At 40.5% G+C, this 20,708-nt stretch overlaps 1 protein-coding gene across 2 annotated transcripts in view; it reads right to left on the reverse strand.

Moving 5' to 3' along the window:
* Positions 1-252: 252 nt before the first annotated feature.
* Positions 253-20,708, reverse strand: part of LCOR (ligand dependent nuclear receptor corepressor) — a gene marked incomplete at both ends in the record, with an annotated part of 50,000 nt that continues 29,544 nt past the window's right edge. Inside the window, 4 exons of one of the 2 annotated variants that reach the window (XM_084290562.1) lie at positions 253-1,222; positions 3,894-3,987; positions 6,908-7,195; positions 11,662-11,794. In XM_084290562.1, coding sequence (XP_084146688.1) covers positions 253-1,222; positions 3,894-3,987; positions 6,908-7,195; positions 11,662-11,794 — 1,485 coding nt within the window. Of the gene's footprint in view, positions 1,223-3,893; positions 3,988-6,907; positions 7,231-11,657; positions 11,795-20,708 lie in introns of both variants that reach the window. The other variant, XM_084290561.1, reaches the window with a different exon arrangement.

Genomic DNA, 20,708 nt, shown 5'->3' on the forward strand with positions numbered 1-20,708 from the left:
AGGGGGGGGGGAAAAAAAAGAGAGCGGGGTAGTGGGCAGGTGAAGGAGGGAAACTGCACCATACCAGGCAAGAAAAAAATTTACAAATGTGACATTCAGAGCACACCCTTCACCTGTGTCCACACAAGTCTATGCTAGACTGCAAAGGAAAGAACATTGCAGTCAGTAGGAGAATCAGGTGTGCTCAATGGTGGTTGAACTATGCAGTAGTGCTCACCCAGTTTGCAAAGTAATTGGCACTCTACAACATCCCTACTCATCTTTCAATTCATTCGCACTTTGTGCTGCTTCTCCCTGGGGATCTAATTCAATCTTTACTGAAACATCCTGCCCCTCCGACCTCATTAATTTCATTTTTTTCTTTGGAGGGTTTTTCAAAGTGCCCAGCCTCTCTTTAACTTTGTACTCCAGTGTACTGTGGGGGATCCCATAAATACTCTGAGCTTTGGAAACACTCATTTTCCCGCTCATAACCACAGAGATTGCTTCCTCCAGTATCTCGCTGTTGTACTGTCTGTATCTCCCTCTTTTCTTCCTAGGTTGCTTGGAGCCAGGATCTCCCTCTTGATCTGAGGTGGGATATGGCTGTCCAGAGGTAGACTGCTCAGCATCTGAGCCCCAGGAATCTGGTCCAGCATCCAGCAAACTTCTCCTGTTTTGTTTTGGAAGGATAGCCCTTAACTTTTTGCTAAGCGCGCTCTCCGTTTGTGAACCCATTACCAAAGAGCTATAGCTGTACTGGTCACCAGTGCGGGACTCCCAAGAAAGGTCCATGCCTCGAACTTGTGGTATCTTTAAATCCACAGGAGACGAATGGCTCACGTCCTTTTTCCCATCCTGTTTAGTTTGAAGTGCCATTTTTTGAAAGGCAGAGTTTTCTGTAAGAAAAGGAAGGTCACTGATGTTGCTGAGTGCACCATTTCCCCTGAATTTCATGCGGCTGAAATTGAATTCGTAGTGTGGTTTTGCCCAAGAAGCCTCCCTGGATAATATTAAGTGCTGTCCATGATTCTGTAGTCCAGATGGCCCATGGCTGGCAGCCGTAGAAAACTGGTTTCTGCTCAGCAGTTCTTCACTAATCTGGAGTGATCGAGCCAGCGGTACTTTAAGAGATGTAGAGTGGCCATAACCTTCCCTGGTTCCATCCTGCAAGCTTCTTGGAGGTACCCCATCACCACTCTGTAGTCCCTCTGGATGGTGCTGGCTGGGTCTCCCAGGTCGCCTAATTGGATGGAAGGAAACTGATGTGAGCAGGACTTGCACAGGTAGGGAGGGATGGGTGAGGGGGCCACTCCTTTATTAGAAGGCCTTGCTTGGGTAACATCACTTTTTGTGTTATTTATTTTTTTCTCTAAATTTTTTTTTAATTTTTAAATTTTTTTTTTGTTTATTAAGTCTCAGCATCAGTCAGTTTTAAAACTTGTTCACAAAAAAAGAGAAGCTTTTTGGGCAAAGAAAAAAATGAAACCTGTTGGCTGGTCTCTGGTTGGGTTCACAAATTCTCGGAGGAGAAAAGGCTTCGCGCAAGCGTCTGAAAATAGCACCTTAATTACAAAGTAGTAGTCAATCGCCATAGATCTATACACAACTGTGTTACTGGTGTGACGTTACCACTAAACAAGTACAGTAATAAAAGAGTAAGCCAAAAATGCAACATATTCAACATGCAAATATGACTGATTGGCTTGACTTTCGTTAAGCACCGAGTATGAAAGCTGGGATACTGCAGATCACAAAGAAAAACGCTAGACTTACCAAATTGCTCTCTTAACAACTAAGTGCATATATACATGTCCCTGATTCTCATTTGACACACAGAACAGCATGGCTAGGAAAAAAACTCAAATACAAAGCTATGAACTTTAGTCCAGACCAAGGGTTAGTAGCAGAAAAGAACAGTATGCTTTTTCTTTTTTTTAACCGTTTTCCTTATGTCACAAGTGTTCTTTATGACACAATGTACTACTGCAGATAAACACGTGTATTTTAATATTTTGCTTGCTTAGCCCCTCTGTAGTAACTAAGTCACACTGGCCAGCAACTAGTTGCAAATTCCACCTCCAGACCCTCCCATGTTCAACATACAGACTAACGAAGCGACTGGGAAGCGATTCAGTTTCAATGCTCTGGGAGACTTTACTGGTGTGAAGCCCTCTAGATAAATCAGCGTTACTTAAGGACAGAGTAAATACTACTGAAAAGCTACATTAAAGTCACATTTAGATCAGGAAAAAAAAGCCTTTAGAGCAGACATATCCACTGAAAGCACCTGGCACGTAACATGCACAGCACTTAACATGTATGCTGCTAGCTCCTCTCCAGGGTGCGATAGGTCACAGCTGGAGTACCAAGAGTCAAACTGGATTCAGACCAAAATCCAGAGAAATGAATAGCCTGCTGTCCCACAGAACTTGGTGCATATTCTCTGCCCCTTCTACAGCATACGAATGTGCACCAGTGTTTGTGCCTGAAGAAAGGCAATACTGGCAGCTAGCTACAACAGAAGGTCACACCTGATTTCTTCATGCTGAACAGACTAAACCTTCATTTAGCACATACCTGTACAAGCAACTACAGGTGCCAACATACAGCATCCTCTCCTGACCCACAGAACTGATCAGGACAGAGCCAGATGCTGGCCCTGTCATCCCTACGTGTGGGACTTCAGCCCTCACTTGGGGCACAAGCAAGGGAACAAAGTTTGCAGCCCTGGTGGATTTTGTCACCTTCATAAGGAAATAAAGCTAGAAACAGAAACCTTTTCTGAATTGAAAGAAGAGCTGGTGGGCAAGGTCTGCACTTAAGAACGGTGTACAAGTATTAAGACTAACTGCTAAACAAGGACTGAAGTATTTTAATAAAAATATTAAATGAGAAATGAAATCTTGAAAGGGGGAAAATCTGAGAGAGTAGTATTTTTCCAGATAAATGCAACAGTTAAACCAGTTGTTAGCATTACATGGGATTACATGGGTGGCGGTGGGGTGTTAGTTTAAAAATTCACGTCTTTTATATGCTTTTGTTAAGCTAAACCCAGCAATTAAACGGTAGTTTATACCACATACTGTTTCTGTACCTCACTAATAAAAATATTCACGGTAGCTTCAAGATAAAATTCTCCTGTCAACACCCAAAGTCCCTTTTATTCCCAGTCAACCTCTCCAGTACATTTATCTCACTCCTAAGAGTAAAGGGTTTCTAAATGTATGCAAACTGTGACCATTATAAATATGAAACCTAAAAGTAACTATTGATAGCTTTCTTTCACACCTTAAACTAATTAAGACAAGAGTAGTACACCATGTATTTTATGTTTTTTTAAAACAACTAATTCGGTGCTAAAATGCAATCACAGAAAGTCATACCTAGAATTTTCTGAACTTCTAGACTTCCCTCCTTGCCTGTCCCTCCCCACAACCCCCTTTTTTAAGCTGTGGTTCATGCTAGGAAATATTAACAAAGATCATGCAGTGATTTAAATCAAACTCATCCTGGTTCATCATCCAAATCATTGCTACCCATAAAATAAACTTGTTAGTTAACTTTCCCCTAATTGAAGTGAAATGTAAGTTATATCACAAAGACTCCTCAGACATTTAACTGAACTTGGATCTCCACTGAATCCAAGCAGCAACTAATGGAAAGCTCTGTGGCTAAGCATTAACCTGGCCAAAGTAACAGATATTAGAGTTCTTTACTGCAATAAACCTGTCTCAGTTTGCAACAATTCTTATTTGGCAGGTGGGATGAAGGTATTTACCAAACACACAAGCTGGAAGACACATTACTCCAAAGGGTTAACACCAAAACTAAGTTAAAATTAACATGAGATAAACATATTTTTAGTTTAAAAAAAAAGTTTTAGAAGATCATAGTAAGTTGCTTTCTCTTACCCATTTCCTGGAGTACTGGAGCACCCTGGAGAATGACTCAGAGAGGTGCTGCCGGCACAAGGACTCTTCTTAGTGGATAAATCAAGCACGCCGTCTGTAGAGATGAAAGGATCACTTCAGTGTTTGAAGAAACAGAATCAGCCTCGCTGTCCCTTGACAGAATCACTCCTTTGGGCTAAAGTCATATTTAGCACACAACATTTTAACTTTGTTTTTACACGAGTCAAGATTTGGATTTGTTCATAGTTTGGCTTACAAGTGAATTCAGCATTGTCTCCAGAAGTCAGAACAAAATTTAGCATCTGTTTACAAGAGCCAGAGAACAAATGACTACCTACAAATGACAGCTCAGGACACAAAGCAGGCTAAGCATAACTAACCCTCAGCAGTCCCATAACAAAACACTCTTCCAACTCCTTATACTTTGGGGAACTTTAAAATTGTGTTTATTATATATACACAAATCAGCGTTGGATTATTTATATATCTATTTTAAAAATGCAAATAAATGTAGGAAAATTAATGTGAGAATTTCATATTGGAAACTCACTTTTGAATGAACCCACAGGCACAAATGCAGGACTCCTCACCTGGCAGCTAGCTTCATCCTTTTTTCCACGTCTCCGATGGATCCCTACTGGCAGGGCTGCCAGTAGGAATTTCCTCTCTGTCCTGTCATTTTACTGCCTCCTCTTCCATATACCAAACAGCTTTTCCTGCTCGACTGCTTCTTCCATCCTGCCCTGGACACAGTGACTGATGGCACTTCCTTGTGCTCACCCATGCTCCTCTGAGCCCTTACGTAAACCTCTCATTTCTAGGCAACAGGAAAGGGAGTCTTTTTTTTTTTTTTTTTTTTTTTTTTTTTTTTTTTGCTAGCAAAGCCTTGTTGCCATTGCACAGAGACATAAAATTCCTGTCATTTTAATAAGGACAATATTGTCTTAGAAGCAGCCCAGCCACCTGAAATTCCTGGAAACTTTGAAACAAGAAATTTATGGGGCTGAGAGAAATGAAACCTCAAACGAAATGGGAGCTAAACTAGAGCTGCTTGCTCACTAACTCAGGTAAGTGCCACCAAACACAAGAACAACCTACGATGCCTTTCAGATTGCCTCGAGTTCTCATTTGATGTATGGAGAAAAAAAACAAGAGGATAAACAGCGAAACAGACCCAGCTGACAGAAAGCTGTTCCACCCACTGCGTCGGGGAGCGCACCGAAACCCAACCCGAAGCGAGCAGAGTTGGAGCCTTCCCTCTGAACACTGATACCCAGCTCGGGATACAGTGACCGGCTCAAGTGGCACCTCCTTTTCAAAAGGATGGCCTGAACAGCAGGCTGCTGGAGGGGCTTCACCCACCTTCCCTTCAGAAGGCTCATCACTACTTACAAGTCCTGGAGGGCAAGCAGGACCAGCCTCACGCCCCGAGGGAGAAGCTGACAAACTAACTTCTTCCCCTCAGTCCTCCAGAACAGAAACATACCAAAAAGCATCACCAGTGGTCTTCCACGACAGCCTCTTAAGCCTCTCGTTAGCAAGTCTGGCAAACCCCCTTCCCAATTACATTAAATGTAAATTGGAAAAAAAATAATTACATCAGCAAACAGATCCCTGCAGAAGTTAATATGCACATGTTCTAATTCCGTAACAAGTATAATGAACATTATAAATTATCTCGGAGCTTTTTCGTCTCTGAAGAACAGTTCGTGTATATGCTTTCTTCTTCTCTACAAAACCCTCCAATTAAAAAAAAAAAAAGCAAAACACCAGAAGCAGAACTAATTCTCTCCTTTACTCTTTCAGGGAAAGGCTTCAAAATGGGAACAGTTTAACATTTATAAACATGCATGCAAAAAAGACACTCGTTAATTACATTTATTATAACATTAACTAGAAATAAAAGCCTTTCAGCTAAACACAGAGGGCCTCCCTTTAAGAAGTGCCATATAACCTTGCACTGCAATTTGGTAACTGACGTGTGGCGACAACTTGCAATTATAAGTGTAATAAGTGTCCAGATGTCCCATCGCAATATTGTCAGACACCAGAAATTGACCTTCTTACAAGAGACTTCATAAACTTCAGTTCAACAACAAAGGATAAAGCGATATTTACAACTATGTACCAGCTAGCTACAGGTTTTGCTTTGGTTGTGTTGTTTTTTTTTTTAAGGCATCTTTTCAACTCGAGGATGGATAGCCTACCTTGTATTTAGTAGCATGGTTTCAGACATTTATTAACACGTTTCTAAAGAAGGGTAAAGAGGCTAAGTCCAACGCCATCAGTAAGATAGCTTCTGACAACTTCTATTCCATATTTGCAGAAAAAAAACACTTGCATACTATAATCACTCGCAGAATTTGCTTGTTAAAAACATTTTTTGATGGAAAGCAAGGTTTTCACTCTAAAACAAGCCCTGCAACACTGTTACAAGTTATTCAATCTGTGCTTTGCTGAACAAGTCTATTTTTAAGGTAGAAAAAAATACTTTTCCAAATGTACAAATCAGGAAGTTTTGGACAGTTTGCGGTATCATTTTTGCAGCTTTCACAAAGCAATTTGTCACAAAAATTTAAAAAGATACTGCTTTAATGCTACAACCACGAAGAAAATAAATGCCATCAGTCCTTCAGTCAGTCTGTACTGATCTTCAGAAAGGAGACAATTTTCAGGACCACATGGTCTTGTCTTACCAGCAAGCGTGCAGCCTATTTTGACAGACTGTTTCTCATAGCTCCCAGCAGCAACAGCACATTTGAACCCAGAGGTTAGAGTATGTCCTGCCTTTTACCCTTCTTCAGAAAAATCACTCACGCCTATCAGCCTACATCCTTTCAAGATGTATTTTCTCTGCCAGCCTCATCCAGCTGGTCATTATTTTATTGTAATACATCTAATGCTTTTCCACTTCACATTTTACGTAAAATTGCAAACTTCTACTCGTTTGTTTGTGCAACAAGAATGCCATTCATGGATTGCCACAGGATGCAAGACACTGGTAAGAGTCCTACCTTGTTCACTAGGTTCTGACTGAGACTTTCTGACAGTAAGGTCCAGAGGTGAGTCTTGGTCAGCCATGAGAAGTTTGCTGAGCACAGGGTTCTGAGCAGTTGCAGCCGTGGGAGAGGAGGCGACCAGAGATGCTTTCAGCAGGCTTTGGTTCTTTGTGCTATTGGGCTGGCTGGAGTCCTGAGTAGAGCTATTTTTTGAGGTATATTCAGCAGCAAACTGTCGGATCATTCGCTGCATGATCTCACGGGCCACTAGGGGAATATTGGGGTCAGAGACCCTAGGACTGTCTGCAAACATTAGAGATTGTTTTTTTAAGGAAGCACTTTAAGTAAAACAGATTTTACATTAAGTCATTGTTTATTTAAAAAAAGTCAAGGATAAATTAGTTTCTGTAGAATATGTATTTAAGTCTTAGAATACCTGAACAAGAACCAGTGCTAATTCTGGTACAACCTTCCCAAAATAACAGTTTCCTATGAGATCTATAAAAATCTCATCTTTTGTTTTCAATATATCTGGCCAGACCTTTAAAAGGTGTGAAAATGGAAAAGAGAGCTAGACCCATGAAGAGAAGTACCAAGTAATGAAGTTCATTGCAAAAACATTGAACAGGTTATTCAGTGGAAGAATTGAATAACTTACCTGCAACTACAGAAGAGGAAAGGGGGAAGAATAGAGTTGCAGCAGTCCCCTATGAAATTACTGGGAAATAAAGCACTATATTTCTGATTCTTCAAAATAATTCACATGAAGATCAAGCGTCTTCCATCTCATCCTATCTACTGCTACACTAAAATGCATCAGATATTATTCAAAGAATTTTCCCCATACACAAAAAGCAAGAGGTGTCAAATTAAAACTAATTCTATTTCTAGAAGACTTGCTAAAAATACTGGTATGGAATGAGAAATGGAACAGGTAGAAGTCTACCCCCACCCTTTTTTTTTTTTTCCCCCTCATGAAATAGCATATAAATACAAAACTATCTGGAAATATGGGCAACACAAACATATTCAAGTGAATTACTATTTTAGAGCAGTAGCAATTCATGATGTCAAAGTAAATCCACAGCTCCGACATCACAGATTGTGTCTTACAACTTCCTCCCAAGCATTGATGTTTTTTTCTGGCCAAATCAGGGTGGTTTTTTTTTTTTTTTTTTTTTTTTTTTTTAGGTTCCAGAAATGGCTCAAAAGGTTTGATTTTCTACTTCTGGAAAAGCATTCAGAGAAAATTGTGCAGAAGATGACCAAGTAAATCTAAAATCCACACTCAAAAAGGAACAACAGAAAAGTGTGTTGTTTTGTTTTTATTTTTTGAAAAAGATTGCCCAGGTTGAAAGGCAATTTATCAAGATTGAGCTATTAGAAACATTTACTAAATCACCTGTTGGATAATAGTGTTAATTTGTCTTTTGCCACCATTTTTGACAAAAATGCATCAATCCAACAAACAGCTTCCAAGTTATCTATAAAAGCCGGCTGACACCAAGGTTTGAGTGTGGAGCTGCTCACAAAGCAGGGAGCCACAGCAAGCAGCTGCTCTGTTTCTTGGTGAAAAAAATCATACTGAGCTTTGAACACCTATCAAGCCTGAATTCCTTCCTGCTAGGGTCAGCTTATTAAATCTAAGATCTTAGACAGTTACGATGCATAATCTTATCTTATAGGAATGGTATCTTAGAGGGTACAGTAGCTGTAAATTTCTTGGCTGTGTATGCAAATAGTTAATCATTTTATTGTGAAGCTTATAGGATATTTGTTTTTATTGTTGCTAAGCACATGACTCACCAAAAGTTCTAATAAATCATCAAGAGATGAGCCAAGCTTAAGTTTAGGTGTTTATATTCTCACCTTCTACCCAAGTGATCCATAAGGGCAAGCTGTAACAGGGAAGAAGCACGGAAACTTTGTCCAGCAAGTGTGACATTTCTTCCATTTTCTAAGCTCTCTACACATCCTGCTGAAGGACATGTGAAAGGCTCTCAGAAAGCCTAGAAGGGCACAAACCACTGTTCTGATCACACTGATGCCAACTATTTGGCATGTGCTTTTAATGTCTACATGTTGCAGCACGAATGCTCTGCATAACTTACATTTTCCAAAGAATCATGCCTTTACACTGCCCCCACATTCACCTGTACAATTCAATAATGCTTACAGCTAAACTTATTTTCCAAATTCAGGCAGAAAATATTGTGCATGCCTACAGCCATGCATCTTTCTAATCTGCAACTTCAAAGAAACAGCACAGACCAACTACTAGGGCTTTCTAGTGCTGCTCAAAATAAATTCAATAATTCAGGACACTAATTTTTGAAGCAGAAGGGTAGTTACCTAGACATTAAAGGCTTCTTGCTCAATAGAAAGTCTGAATTTTAAATGTCAAGAATTAAAGCTGTTCAAAAGTGAGTGCAAAACATTTGCTGGTGCCTCTGCAGTGTTACTGGAAATCAACAGAATGTTTATTTTGATTCCAAGTATTTAGTTTCTTTGAAAAAAATTAGCTAAAGTATAGAGATAAATACAGCCAACATTTATCTACTCTAAGTTGTCTACTAAAGTAGCGCATCTGAGCTTTAAAGCCTCAATAGCCTTTGTGTGTTTTATCTATACTGAAATCTTAAAAGGGAAGCACCAACTGAAAAAGGTATGATTTCATTAAACCATCAGGAGAAGGTCCTCTCCTGCCCCAACGTAAAGGTCTGATCAAACAGCTAGATACTACCACTCTGCTTTCACTGGAATTATGAATATTTGATAGAAGCATTAGTGAGTCGGAGTGCCATGGGCACAAAGCAGAGCAAGTAGATAAGATTAATGGACAGTAAGCCTGTTCAGAAAGTTTGCTGATACTGCTCGTTGTCTATGTATGTTAAGCACATGAGTTCGTGTCCATGACATGTAATAGGCTTGCATCCGTTCACAGAACATCTGCATGTCCCCCAGTCCACGGGGGCTACAAAATACCAGCCTCAAATGTTATTGGCAGTGAGGATGGAAAGAAAAAAAAATAATTTCTGGCCTGAAGCCAGGAGAGCCGAGTACCTCTGAGCAACGCAGGAGCATCAGAATTCTACCATTCTTTGTGTCCTCTTTGGTATGACACTGCCTGGGGATCTCATGGCAATGGCATGAGTTAAAATAACCTTTTAAGCAATCTAAATACAGCCAAGCTGGACAGTGATGCATTAAGGATTCGGAACTGACTTCCTGCCAGGCTCCTTCCCCTCCCTTATTGCTCCTGCACCGAGCACGGCTCCACCAGGGAAAAGAAAACAAGAGTATATTTAAAAAAAATGTCAGAGATTCTTAGTCATCTGAAGCGATTTCAATATCCTCATTCCGTGTATCTGATCACAGAGAAAGCGTTACATTATTTTCCTTCCAATAGGCAAGTATGCCCTTCGCATGAAACGCACACAGGTCACACAAAACTTTAAGCTCAACGTTAAAGGGATGAGATATTTAACAAAACATTTGGGAGTGCTGAAAAGGCATTTCCTCACAACCACCATCACCACCAGAAAACTGAATTGGAAGAAAATAAAGTATTATATATTTATTTATTTATTTTTAAACTGCTCTGGATTTAAAGTGAGATGGGATAAATTCAAAAGCAAAAGGAAAGATTAACCTTAAAAGAAAAAAGCCACTGAAAAGACAGACTTGGAATAAAAGCATTATCTGAGCTATCAGTAGTAATGCAATAACTATCCCTCCTACCATCCTACATGCTTGTATATTCCACGCAATTCATCATACTACACCGTTTGTATTTATTCATTTGAGCCATAAAAGAAAGGCTAAAATACTGTTATCTGCTTTAAACACCTTTAAATATTTTGGTCACTGTGAGGCTGGGCTGAAGACTGGCTACAGCAATTTCTAATTTGTTAAACTGAAGCCTTCATTGTCCCCCAGCAGACAGGTTGGAATTACTGATTTGGCAGATTTTCTCACACATGGGTTAGACTGATAAGTACAATGCACTTTCACTCAGGATGCACTTGGATGCAACCTCTAGATTCCTGTTTCTCAGGTTGGCGGAAAACAGTGAAATGAGTTTTGTGCCTTCTTAGGAGTGCAGTTTAACTGATGTAACTCTCCAGAACAGATTTACAGTTTTCCAACACTGAGCTACTATTATTGCTCTCAGCATACTTCATAGTACTGATTTTCCAGTTCTTTTGCTGATCACTTTTTGAATTTTCCATTTACACCCTTCTGCACAATTCCTACTATATTTTGTATTGTGGACTGCTGGGGTGGGGGGTGGAAATTGCCACAGACCACAGTGAGAAGACTGCTGACCTCCTAAAAAAACACCCTGCGTTAATACAGATCCCTAAAATTAACAAATTTAATAAAACCAAGAAAATCCCACCTACCATCACCACTCTCCCCTTCTTCCAGATAGCCCAGTCACCTAAACGTTGGCTTCAGAGGAGTTCTGCTGGGTAAGAACCGAGTAATTCCTCCAAAATTGTAAGAACACTAGCGTTCTCGTGTTGAGTTTTACTTTAGGGTTAAATGTATTATGCTCTCTTCCACTTTCCCAAGACCACACTGTTGTACTGCTACATTATTTAAGAATCTATTTGCACTCATGGTAAATACATATAAAGAAGACAACTGGCAAATACTGAACATGCAATGACAACTTGAACATCTGACTTGGTACCCAAATCACATACAAAAAGACAAGCAAAAAGGCAAGAGATATCATTTCCAATCCCCCCATCAAAACCAACCTTTTCTGTAAAAGACTGCATTGAGGAACTCTTCCGCTTGCCTTTCAAAACGAATGATTTTTGCTTGCTCTTGTCTAAGCAGAGCTTCTTGTCCAGCTTCCGAGGCTGGCTCATCCAGACTGACTAAGTGCTCCTGCAAAGATATTTAATATTTGTAAGATCTTCCTGACTCCAAAACGAAGCAAGTTCCTTAGGCATTAACTATTTTACTAAATTCAAAGCTTTGTCAGACACTCAGCACAGAGGTGAATCTATTTAAATTGAGACTTGAATTTTGACTACGCCAGAACATCCTGCTTTGCCTTGGTTTCCTGTCGTAAATGCAGCAGAAGACAAAGATTTGATACCATTATAGGACATAACAGCCCAGCATAAAGAAGATTTAGATATTTTACCACATCTGGCTGCAAATCACATAGCTAACATTTGTTCTTCAGCTATTACTTTTGCTTCCATAAAAAAAGGAAACATCGAGGGCAAAATACAGAAAAAAACACCTTAATTTACACAGCTTTCATCCCAATTGAGCAAGAGATGACCAAGCATTGGTAACAAACAGGTTCTTTGTGAAGAGACTCAGCAGTGACTACTTTTAAGTGAAATCAACAGAAATTCACTGCTTACAACATCCGCAATGAATTAAAGTTCATTCTTTCATACAAGCGGAAGCAACCGAGTTATCTCGAATATTTCAAAACGGGTCTTTTAACTAGGATCATTAAATCCTGTGAGATGCCAAAATAAATTACTTTTTTTTTTTTTTTTTTTTTTTTAATACAACTCAAGAAACTGGAAGACAATGGTTACAAAAATCCTGAATGCCTGGATTTCCCCACCCATCCTCCTTCCTCGTTTCTTTCTCTTCAATGCCTTATTCCTGCTCAGGAGAATAATCCCTTTCGGGGCCCTTTCCTCCCACTTTCATTTTAAGCAATATTGAAGTTACCTGTATTTACCTACTGCAGGAATGCATACACAACCACTCTTTGGGTTTAGGGAGTGTTTTGTTTTGTTAACCTTTACATAGTATCAGTTACCATAATACCTTGGCTGTAACTGGCTTTTTGGCCTCTAACGTTTGAATTGATTTCTGATTCCTGTTCTCATGGGGCTAGGAGGGAAGGAGAAAACTGGCAAGTCACTTACAGTTCACAATAAATGAAAGGAAGACAAAAAAAGAAGTCATTCTTAATTTTGTAACGCCTCAACTTTTAAGAGGTTTAATGAAACGAGGTTACATAATCAGCCTACAGTAAATTAACGAACGCAGCAGTCACATGAACTACGTGCAAAGGGTAATAATATGAACCAGCGTGGACTCTGGCCTGGCAACATGGGCACACGCTGTGAGATTTGTAGTGTAACAGCTTCCAAAAGTTCTCCGTCAAAAATAAGGGGGAGATACTCTACCAGGCAGTAGTTTGTGCTAAATCAAAAGGCGAGGAGCATGCAACGACAGAGGTGAGCAAAGCACGCTTGCCACGAAGGCACCGTTCTGCGGAACTCAAGCTCCCCAAGCACCTGATGCTGGTTTTTATACCACAGAATCCAGGCTTACCCTCAAACCTACCGGTTCTCATAGGAAAGACTAGTGCTTTTGACTCTTTAGGAGACTGAACTTGAACTGGGTGGTTAACTACAGACACAGCTTCACTCCTGTGCCAGGTACACCTGTACCTGGTGCTCCTGCCGTTCACAGGCATTTTATGAACACGTTGAACATGCAGTTACACTTTTCCCATACTTCAGAGACCTGAAGCATCAGTACAGGATGTCACAATGAAAATAGAGGTGGAAAGTCAACCCAATATTTTTTCTCAGTTATTCTTTAGGTGAGACATTATAGAACACGCTTGCTTTCTGTTTTTCCAAGCTGTGTTTCCACGTCCAACAATGTTGAGCCCAGAATCTGTCCTGCCATCCCCCTTCAGCCATTATGAGGATAATTGCAAACCCAACTCAGTTTGCGTAAAAAGGAGACATTTGTGCAAATTAACTAACTGATTAGTTAATCTAGATGCTGCAGAAGCTTTAGCACAATCACTGCAATATCTAAGCATTTAAAACAAACTTTTTTACTTTTGTTTTACTTTAAAGGGAATCTCTGCAACCTGATGCAGAGATATTGGATAGATAAGATCCATTACATTTAATTAGCACCCTCTGGCTAGGGTACCACATGCCATTGAAAAAAAAAAAAAAAAAGCTCTTTAAATTCAAAGGACAAACAAGAGAATTGGGAAAAAAAGGCAATGTTAAGGCAATATCAGCTTGATGGGATACTCTGCCCTTTGGCAGACTATAACTCTGGAAGAAGCCTAAAGCAAAAGTAATCCTCACCCAACACGAGGCATCTCACATTTTCCTAGTACTTTTTGCAATTAAGACATTACACAGCAAGCATCATACCGGCCTGAGTAGAAACTCTATGGAAACAATTTGGCAGCAGCACGCCGCACCATGAACAAGTGTACTCGTGTTATTCACGTATAGGTAATGCATGATGAACACAATTTAATTGACCTAGACTAGCCAAAACTGGACATTTTTTTACATAGAGAAGGAATGATGAAAATAGGGATAGCCAGGAGAAAAAAAAAAACACACCTGCAAGTGGCCTACTCTGGTGAATGGCTGAGTAAAGGATCATTTGATGTGCATCCAGGAGAACAGGGGAGTAGCAAGGGAGTACACTGCCGAGTTCTTACCTCTCATACTAAGGACCACGCATCTTTTCTTGCACGAATTTTTACTATTGTCCAAGACAACAGAATGTAAAGGAATAGTTATACAAAGTCAGATTTAACCCTATGCACAGGGGAAAAAAGAAAAAAGGAATCTTCAGCTGCTCTCTGGCATCTTCAGATCAGTATTGACCACATAAGACAAAATTTAAGAGAAAGATTTCTGCTTACTGCACTTTTAGGTTTTCTTATAACTTGTGTCAAAGTTATTCCAGCAATTTTTGTAGCTGGTTAACTCCTCAGAGAAAATTCACAAGCTTTGACACTAATTATTTGTGATTATTATTCAAAGTCTACTTCCAAAAGTCTTTTTTGTTTGTTTGTTTTGATTTTCCATCATTCTCCCCAATAAACATTTCGATCTGCTGTCTTCAGTCTTATCCTCTCACTCTAATCCTGAATCATATCAAAGTTTTCAGTACCACCATGCAGTTAGCAGCAATGAATATTGCTGAGAGACCACCTAATCCTGGACATCCCAGTCCTGTCAGCACTGGGGTTGGATCCACACTACCCTCCTTGCAGGTAGCATTGATACAGCAAACCCAAACTCTAAATTGCTGGTGTGAAGACAGAATACGAGATCATCCCTACCTATCTTCCTGCAGAAAACACAAAGAGGCTTCCCACAGACCACCTGGGGCTGTCAGGCCAACACAGGGTCCTGAGGACACAGCGTGGGCTCCCAGCCCTCCCAAGGCAGGATCAGGAACATTTCAGCATCCCTAGATTGCCTTCTCCAACACTTCCTTGTACAGTCTTTTTAACTCTTAGCCAGTGCAAAGTGGAATATTATTTTCTGTAGACGAGTCTTAAGTACACCTGGGACACAATGCCTTCCTTCTACGTTCAGGAATAAACCTCAGCCTGTCTTAAAACAAAAACAGACAAGCAAAAACCCCACACCAATTAAACAACAGAAACACAACCCAGTCATTCCGGTTGCTTGTGCTTCCACACTACTCGTTTCCTTTCCACCTCTCTCAAAACACTATGTCCAGCTGAGGCTTCACCAGCACTCATGCAAGAGAAGAATTTCCTCTCCAGGTATTAAGACAAATGCCTCTCTTGATAGATCCCCCCGAACAGTTGACTGCTGTTACAGCGCTATCACGTTTCAGACATCTGTAACTGGTGACTTGACAAAACAGGTTTCGGTCTATCCCATTTCTCAAATTTGTCAAGATTATTTTCAATTTTGTGCACGCCATTTGAAGCACCTGCAACCGTTCCCAGCTTGGCATCACCTAAAAATTCAGATGGTTTAATTACTTTTAAGACAACCCTCACTTACTGAGGATGCGAGCTTTTATAGTAAGAGCCAGTACTGAGTACTGAGTTCCTCATTAACCAAGATGACTGATTTGTCAGATTTATCAAACTCCAAGCAAATTTAATTTAACTGATCCATGGATATTGAATATCATTTATTATCTATAGTAAGAAAAATCACATTCAGCTGAAATACAATATGCTTACATTCACATTTACACACAAGCAAAGCTAACCCAGCCAGAGATTATCACCAACAGCCTCTTTGGGTTTTAGCCTCTATATCTAATTAAAGTCATCCAATAAAAAATTGCCACTATCAATGCTTGATTTTTTTCTTTAAAGTGATGAAATCCACTAAAAATGTTTTACAGCATCTTGCAGCACACCTAAGATTTCCATACACAGTCTACGACCTTCTAAAGCAATCAGAAATCCTAACAGGTCTGCAACTTCAACTCATTTTCAGACAATTCCTTTGCCGTCATCAATTATTCTATGAGTTAATGCTTTAAATGACAGCGGTAGCTTCTCTCCAGATTACCCAGACAATGAGAACTGAACTGCATGGAAAGTGGCTATGTTGCTCCACAGCGAAAGGACACCGCATTCAGAGGCTGTTATTATGACTAATCATAATCAAATAATGGCATGATATTAGCTTTAGATGTTTAAGGCAATTACTTCCAAGCTTTCAAAAATATCCAAATTGTTTGAGGATTCAGAGTTCCTCTGATACGACTCCTTCACACGCTGTACACCACCACACACCTTCACAATCAGGAGAGCTGTTTGAGGCCCTTAGAGCAGAGCTGGGGTATTTTGTGGTACTTCAAACACCAGGCTCACCCTTCTGCCATCAGCAACGGGAGGCTCCAGAACACGTTCCAGAAGTCATTTCCTCTCTTGCTATTTTTATAGCTTAAATATATCTATAAAATAGTTAATGTGCTTAGAGTATTATCCTTCTTGTTCTGCTCTCACCAACTAATGAGATTAGAGTCGTTCCCCTCCCCTTTTATTTTTTTATTTAAACAAAAAGTACAAATTCCTTTATGTAGCTTTAGACAGCTGCATTTTTTTCTCCAAAGGAATATACTCAAATTAAGCCTTCTTTAAAGATTCATTTCCCAATTTCCTCTTATTACTGCTGCTTTTCTCTGACCTTATCTATCTGCATCTTTTTACAAAAATATCTGGAAGTAGGCTTGAGCTTTGCATACTAGCACGTGGCAGGCAAGGCTACTGCCTTTGACACAACCATTCTAGATGGAGCCACAGATTTCTTCCGCAGTCACAGCTCTGTCAGTTTTCTTAACAAGCCACACTGAAAAATTAAGAACCATAATTAGGAAGTCAAATATAGTTAAAGTTCAATCCAGCTGAATTGATAGATCTTATCTGTACCACAGCCTTTTAGAAGGAAAAGGGACAAGACAAATAAAACCAACCACACGTCTTAAATCTTCCCCGAGAAGGATGAAGCCCAGAGGGAGCTGGGAATTACCACATTTGCAGATTAGCCAACAGAGTTCACCGGGTTTGGCCCCACCGAACGCGATCTGTTTCCTTTCACTGCGAGCACGCCGCTGGAGCTGCTAACTTTGTACTTTGTCGCTCAGTGCCCATGCGCACCCCTGCACACAGGCACGTGCTGACGGCCTGCTGGCAGCTCCTGAGCTAACTAGCTGCTCTCTCTGATCACACAACTCAAGCTATCGTGCTGTTGTATTTTGTTTTCTACGATGGAAGAAAAAAAATCCCGTTTCTAAAAGCTTTACAGAACTGCATACAACCCTTTGGATATGGGCAAAAATGTGCCTGGGAGATTTTAGCTCCTGACTCGGCATGTATTTTACTGTCTTTCTCAAACGGACACACTTAAGTCCATTCCTCTATCAAAAGCCATCTTGTATTTTGACTGGCAAAAAAAAATAAATCCATGCATTTGCAAGTAGATCTACTGCTACAAATAAATTAATCTCTTCAGAATACTTCAGCAGATGGCTCCCCATCCTTTGAAGAACACATGTAATTGAATCTGATTGCTTGTAAAAGCAAGAATTAACATTGCTGAAAGGGGTGGGAGAGTAAGGGCAGTTTTCTTCCTTAAGCAGCTCTGCCAATAAACCAGCCAGGGCCTCCAACTCTCATCCTGGAGTCCAGGACTCAGTTCCCTTTAAGCATAGCTACCAGCCTCCTAAGTTACAGGTCATTCTGAGCAAATGAAATCCCAATAAAACACCACAGATTATTTTTGAATTTGTTAGACCGAGTACCTACATACCACTCAAAGGTGAGAACTGGGTACAGAATCACCTAGGTTGGAAGAGACCTCCAAGATCACCTGGTCCAACCTCTGACCTAACACTAACACCACTAGTAAGCTAATTATGTCACTAATTTAAGAGGGAGTACTGGTAGAGGTGTGCTCCTTGGAAAACGCCAGCCACAGCTATGTAGTGTTACAAGTTTAGTGTCTGCGTTGCTCCCAGCTGCAACATCAGTGATGTGCCTTTTAACTCTGTAACTCACCACCACACAAGCAGAAACCCAATCATCCCATCCTACTTGGTTCTCTTCCTAAAAAGGCGAAGGGATGCACATCAATAACAAAAATGCAGAATAGAGATTGAGGCATGGAAAGCACAACTGCAACCACGTTACATACAGGAACAGATGGGTTTTAACAGTTTTAGAAGCTTCAACCTGCAACTCCCTAAAAAGAGGGTTTAAAGGTATCATTACAGATGTTGAATGGAAGATATTTCAAACCAAACTGGTACCATTCCTAATTTATTTCAGTCCATCAGCTAAAGACTGTCCATCATTTGGGTAAATCAAGTTACTAACTTTTTTGTAACAATCAAGTCTTGGAGGTTTTATTTCAAATGATGATGTTAAACCCACGCTATGTGAAGACCCCCATAAGAGAGTCATATTTAACTTCATATTGCATCTAATGACATCTGTGATGGCCAGCAATGAAGCCATTTAGCAGACCCACACAGGAAAGGAAGCACTCCCACCACGCCATCTCCCATAGCCAACATATCAAGCACTCACTAGGTCTCAAAGGAGCCATATTCCTCCCTCCCTCACTCCAAAAAAAAAAAAAAAAAAAACACAACGGAACTGATCTAAAGGCTGGGGGTGGGCAGGAAGAGAGGAAAGAAAAATCCCATGTACTCCAAAGCAGCTCTGACAGCTCCGGGCCCAGCGTGAGGAGAATCACCAGGATTAACAGAGAAGCCACAAGTCTGATGGGAATGGACTGGCTCACCCTTTTTTCCCCCCATTCCTTCATCCTCGAGACAGCCAGTCATTATCTGGCCGTGCAGCAAGCAAGCCTGTGTACAGAGCTCTCTTTGCTGTCTCTGTTTATCAATCAGCTGTAAGAAAAATAGCTGAAAGAAGCATTTTTGGCTACCGAAGTGTAAAACAACAGGAATGGCTTGGGTTCTATTTATAAAAACTATTCTACCATGCCCGTAGTGACTGACACTAACATTTACCTTTGTTAACTCACGTTTGTCTCTGGCCAGCCCCAAATTCACAGCCTCCATCCCTTCACCTTTTGCTTTTGCCTAACGATGCTGCACACCCCTGCTGCATTCTGTGTCGTTCTGAGCACACAACCCTAAAATCTCTTTAGACCCTGATGCCAGAAACTGCTCCTTGGAGCAACGCTGGATGGGACCACACCTGCATCTTTCTTTTGGCCATTTAAAAGATCCCAAACAGCACAGTCTGCAACCAGGTGAGGAACCACCTTTAGCATGAAGGTTATGTTTCCAGTGCTCAGTGACAGAAAGCCTAGCCCATTGCACTGAAAATATAAATAGGGCCTATGAGGATGATGAAGTCTTTTTAAAGATCCACCCATACTTCATTAGATTCTCCCAGCCCACAACAAGGCTGACCAGCCCGTAATATTTATTTCTTAATAAATTCAACGTGTTAGCTAGAACTGCGCTAAACACTGAATTTCACCTTTTTATGAGATGATTCAAGTTAAACAAGACAGGACTCCTAACGTCACGAGTATACATAAAGCTTACCTGCTGTCAGTGTCAATGAAGAGGTATCACGCCTTACACCTGTTCTAAACGTAAGCATTCCTACCTCTCCTCCCAGTGCCTTAACAAACAGTGTGACACAAAAATAAGCTCAGACTGGCAACACAGCAAGTACCGGTGTCAACAAGGAGGTACTTCCTTCATGAACAAAGCTATGGTAGCTGCTGCAGAGGAAAGGGTGCTTGTGGTTCTTTTGTAAGCCTACAGAGAACCACTCTGCACAGCCTGTTACACTGTGCAGGAAGTAGTAGTAGGGAAAACTTCTTCTGCTGGCACTGTTAAGACAGATGACCCTTTCTGCTTGTGCTATAGAGCAATCATTATTTCAACACATGGGCCGAGCAACAATCATGTACAGCATGGTAACCTTTGTTTTATATACAGCCATAATCTGATTAAGAAAACAAACTAGAGGTGAAAATGTTGGCAAAGCTGACTTGTCCGCATTTAGGGTGAGATGTGGTTATAAACAAGCACAATAGAAAACCTGACATACACAGGAGCGCTTTAATAAAAGGATATGGCCCACAGGGAAAGAGATTCCAAGATACAGAACAAGACTCGAGGTTGTTAGAAGGGACCGTATTTCCATACTGAAGATAAGCCCAGGGTCTGGCTGTAGTAAACATACACAAGCCACAGCTTGGCTCCCTTGGGAAGAGTTGCATGATCACAATAAGATCACTTACAAAGAACTCAAAATTCAACAATCCACAAAACAAATTAAAAAAATACAGAAAGAGCTACTACACATACACAAAAAAAAAAACAAACCACCACACCATCACATACCACAAAGGAAAAGTTGCAGACAAGAAGCAAGTCTCTTCATTAACTTGAATTATTTTAATTCAGAAAGCCTTTTTCCATGGGAGGGGAAAGGGGAAGGAGGTTGCAGGTTTTCTGTGTTCAGTTAACTAGGAGCAGCAAACTCCCTCCCTTTGTCCCTCCC

This window comes from Netta rufina (genome assembly GCF_964035555.1).
Source record: "Netta rufina genome assembly, chromosome: 7".
NCBI classification, from domain to species: Eukaryota; Metazoa; Chordata; class Aves; order Anseriformes; family Anatidae; genus Netta; species Netta rufina.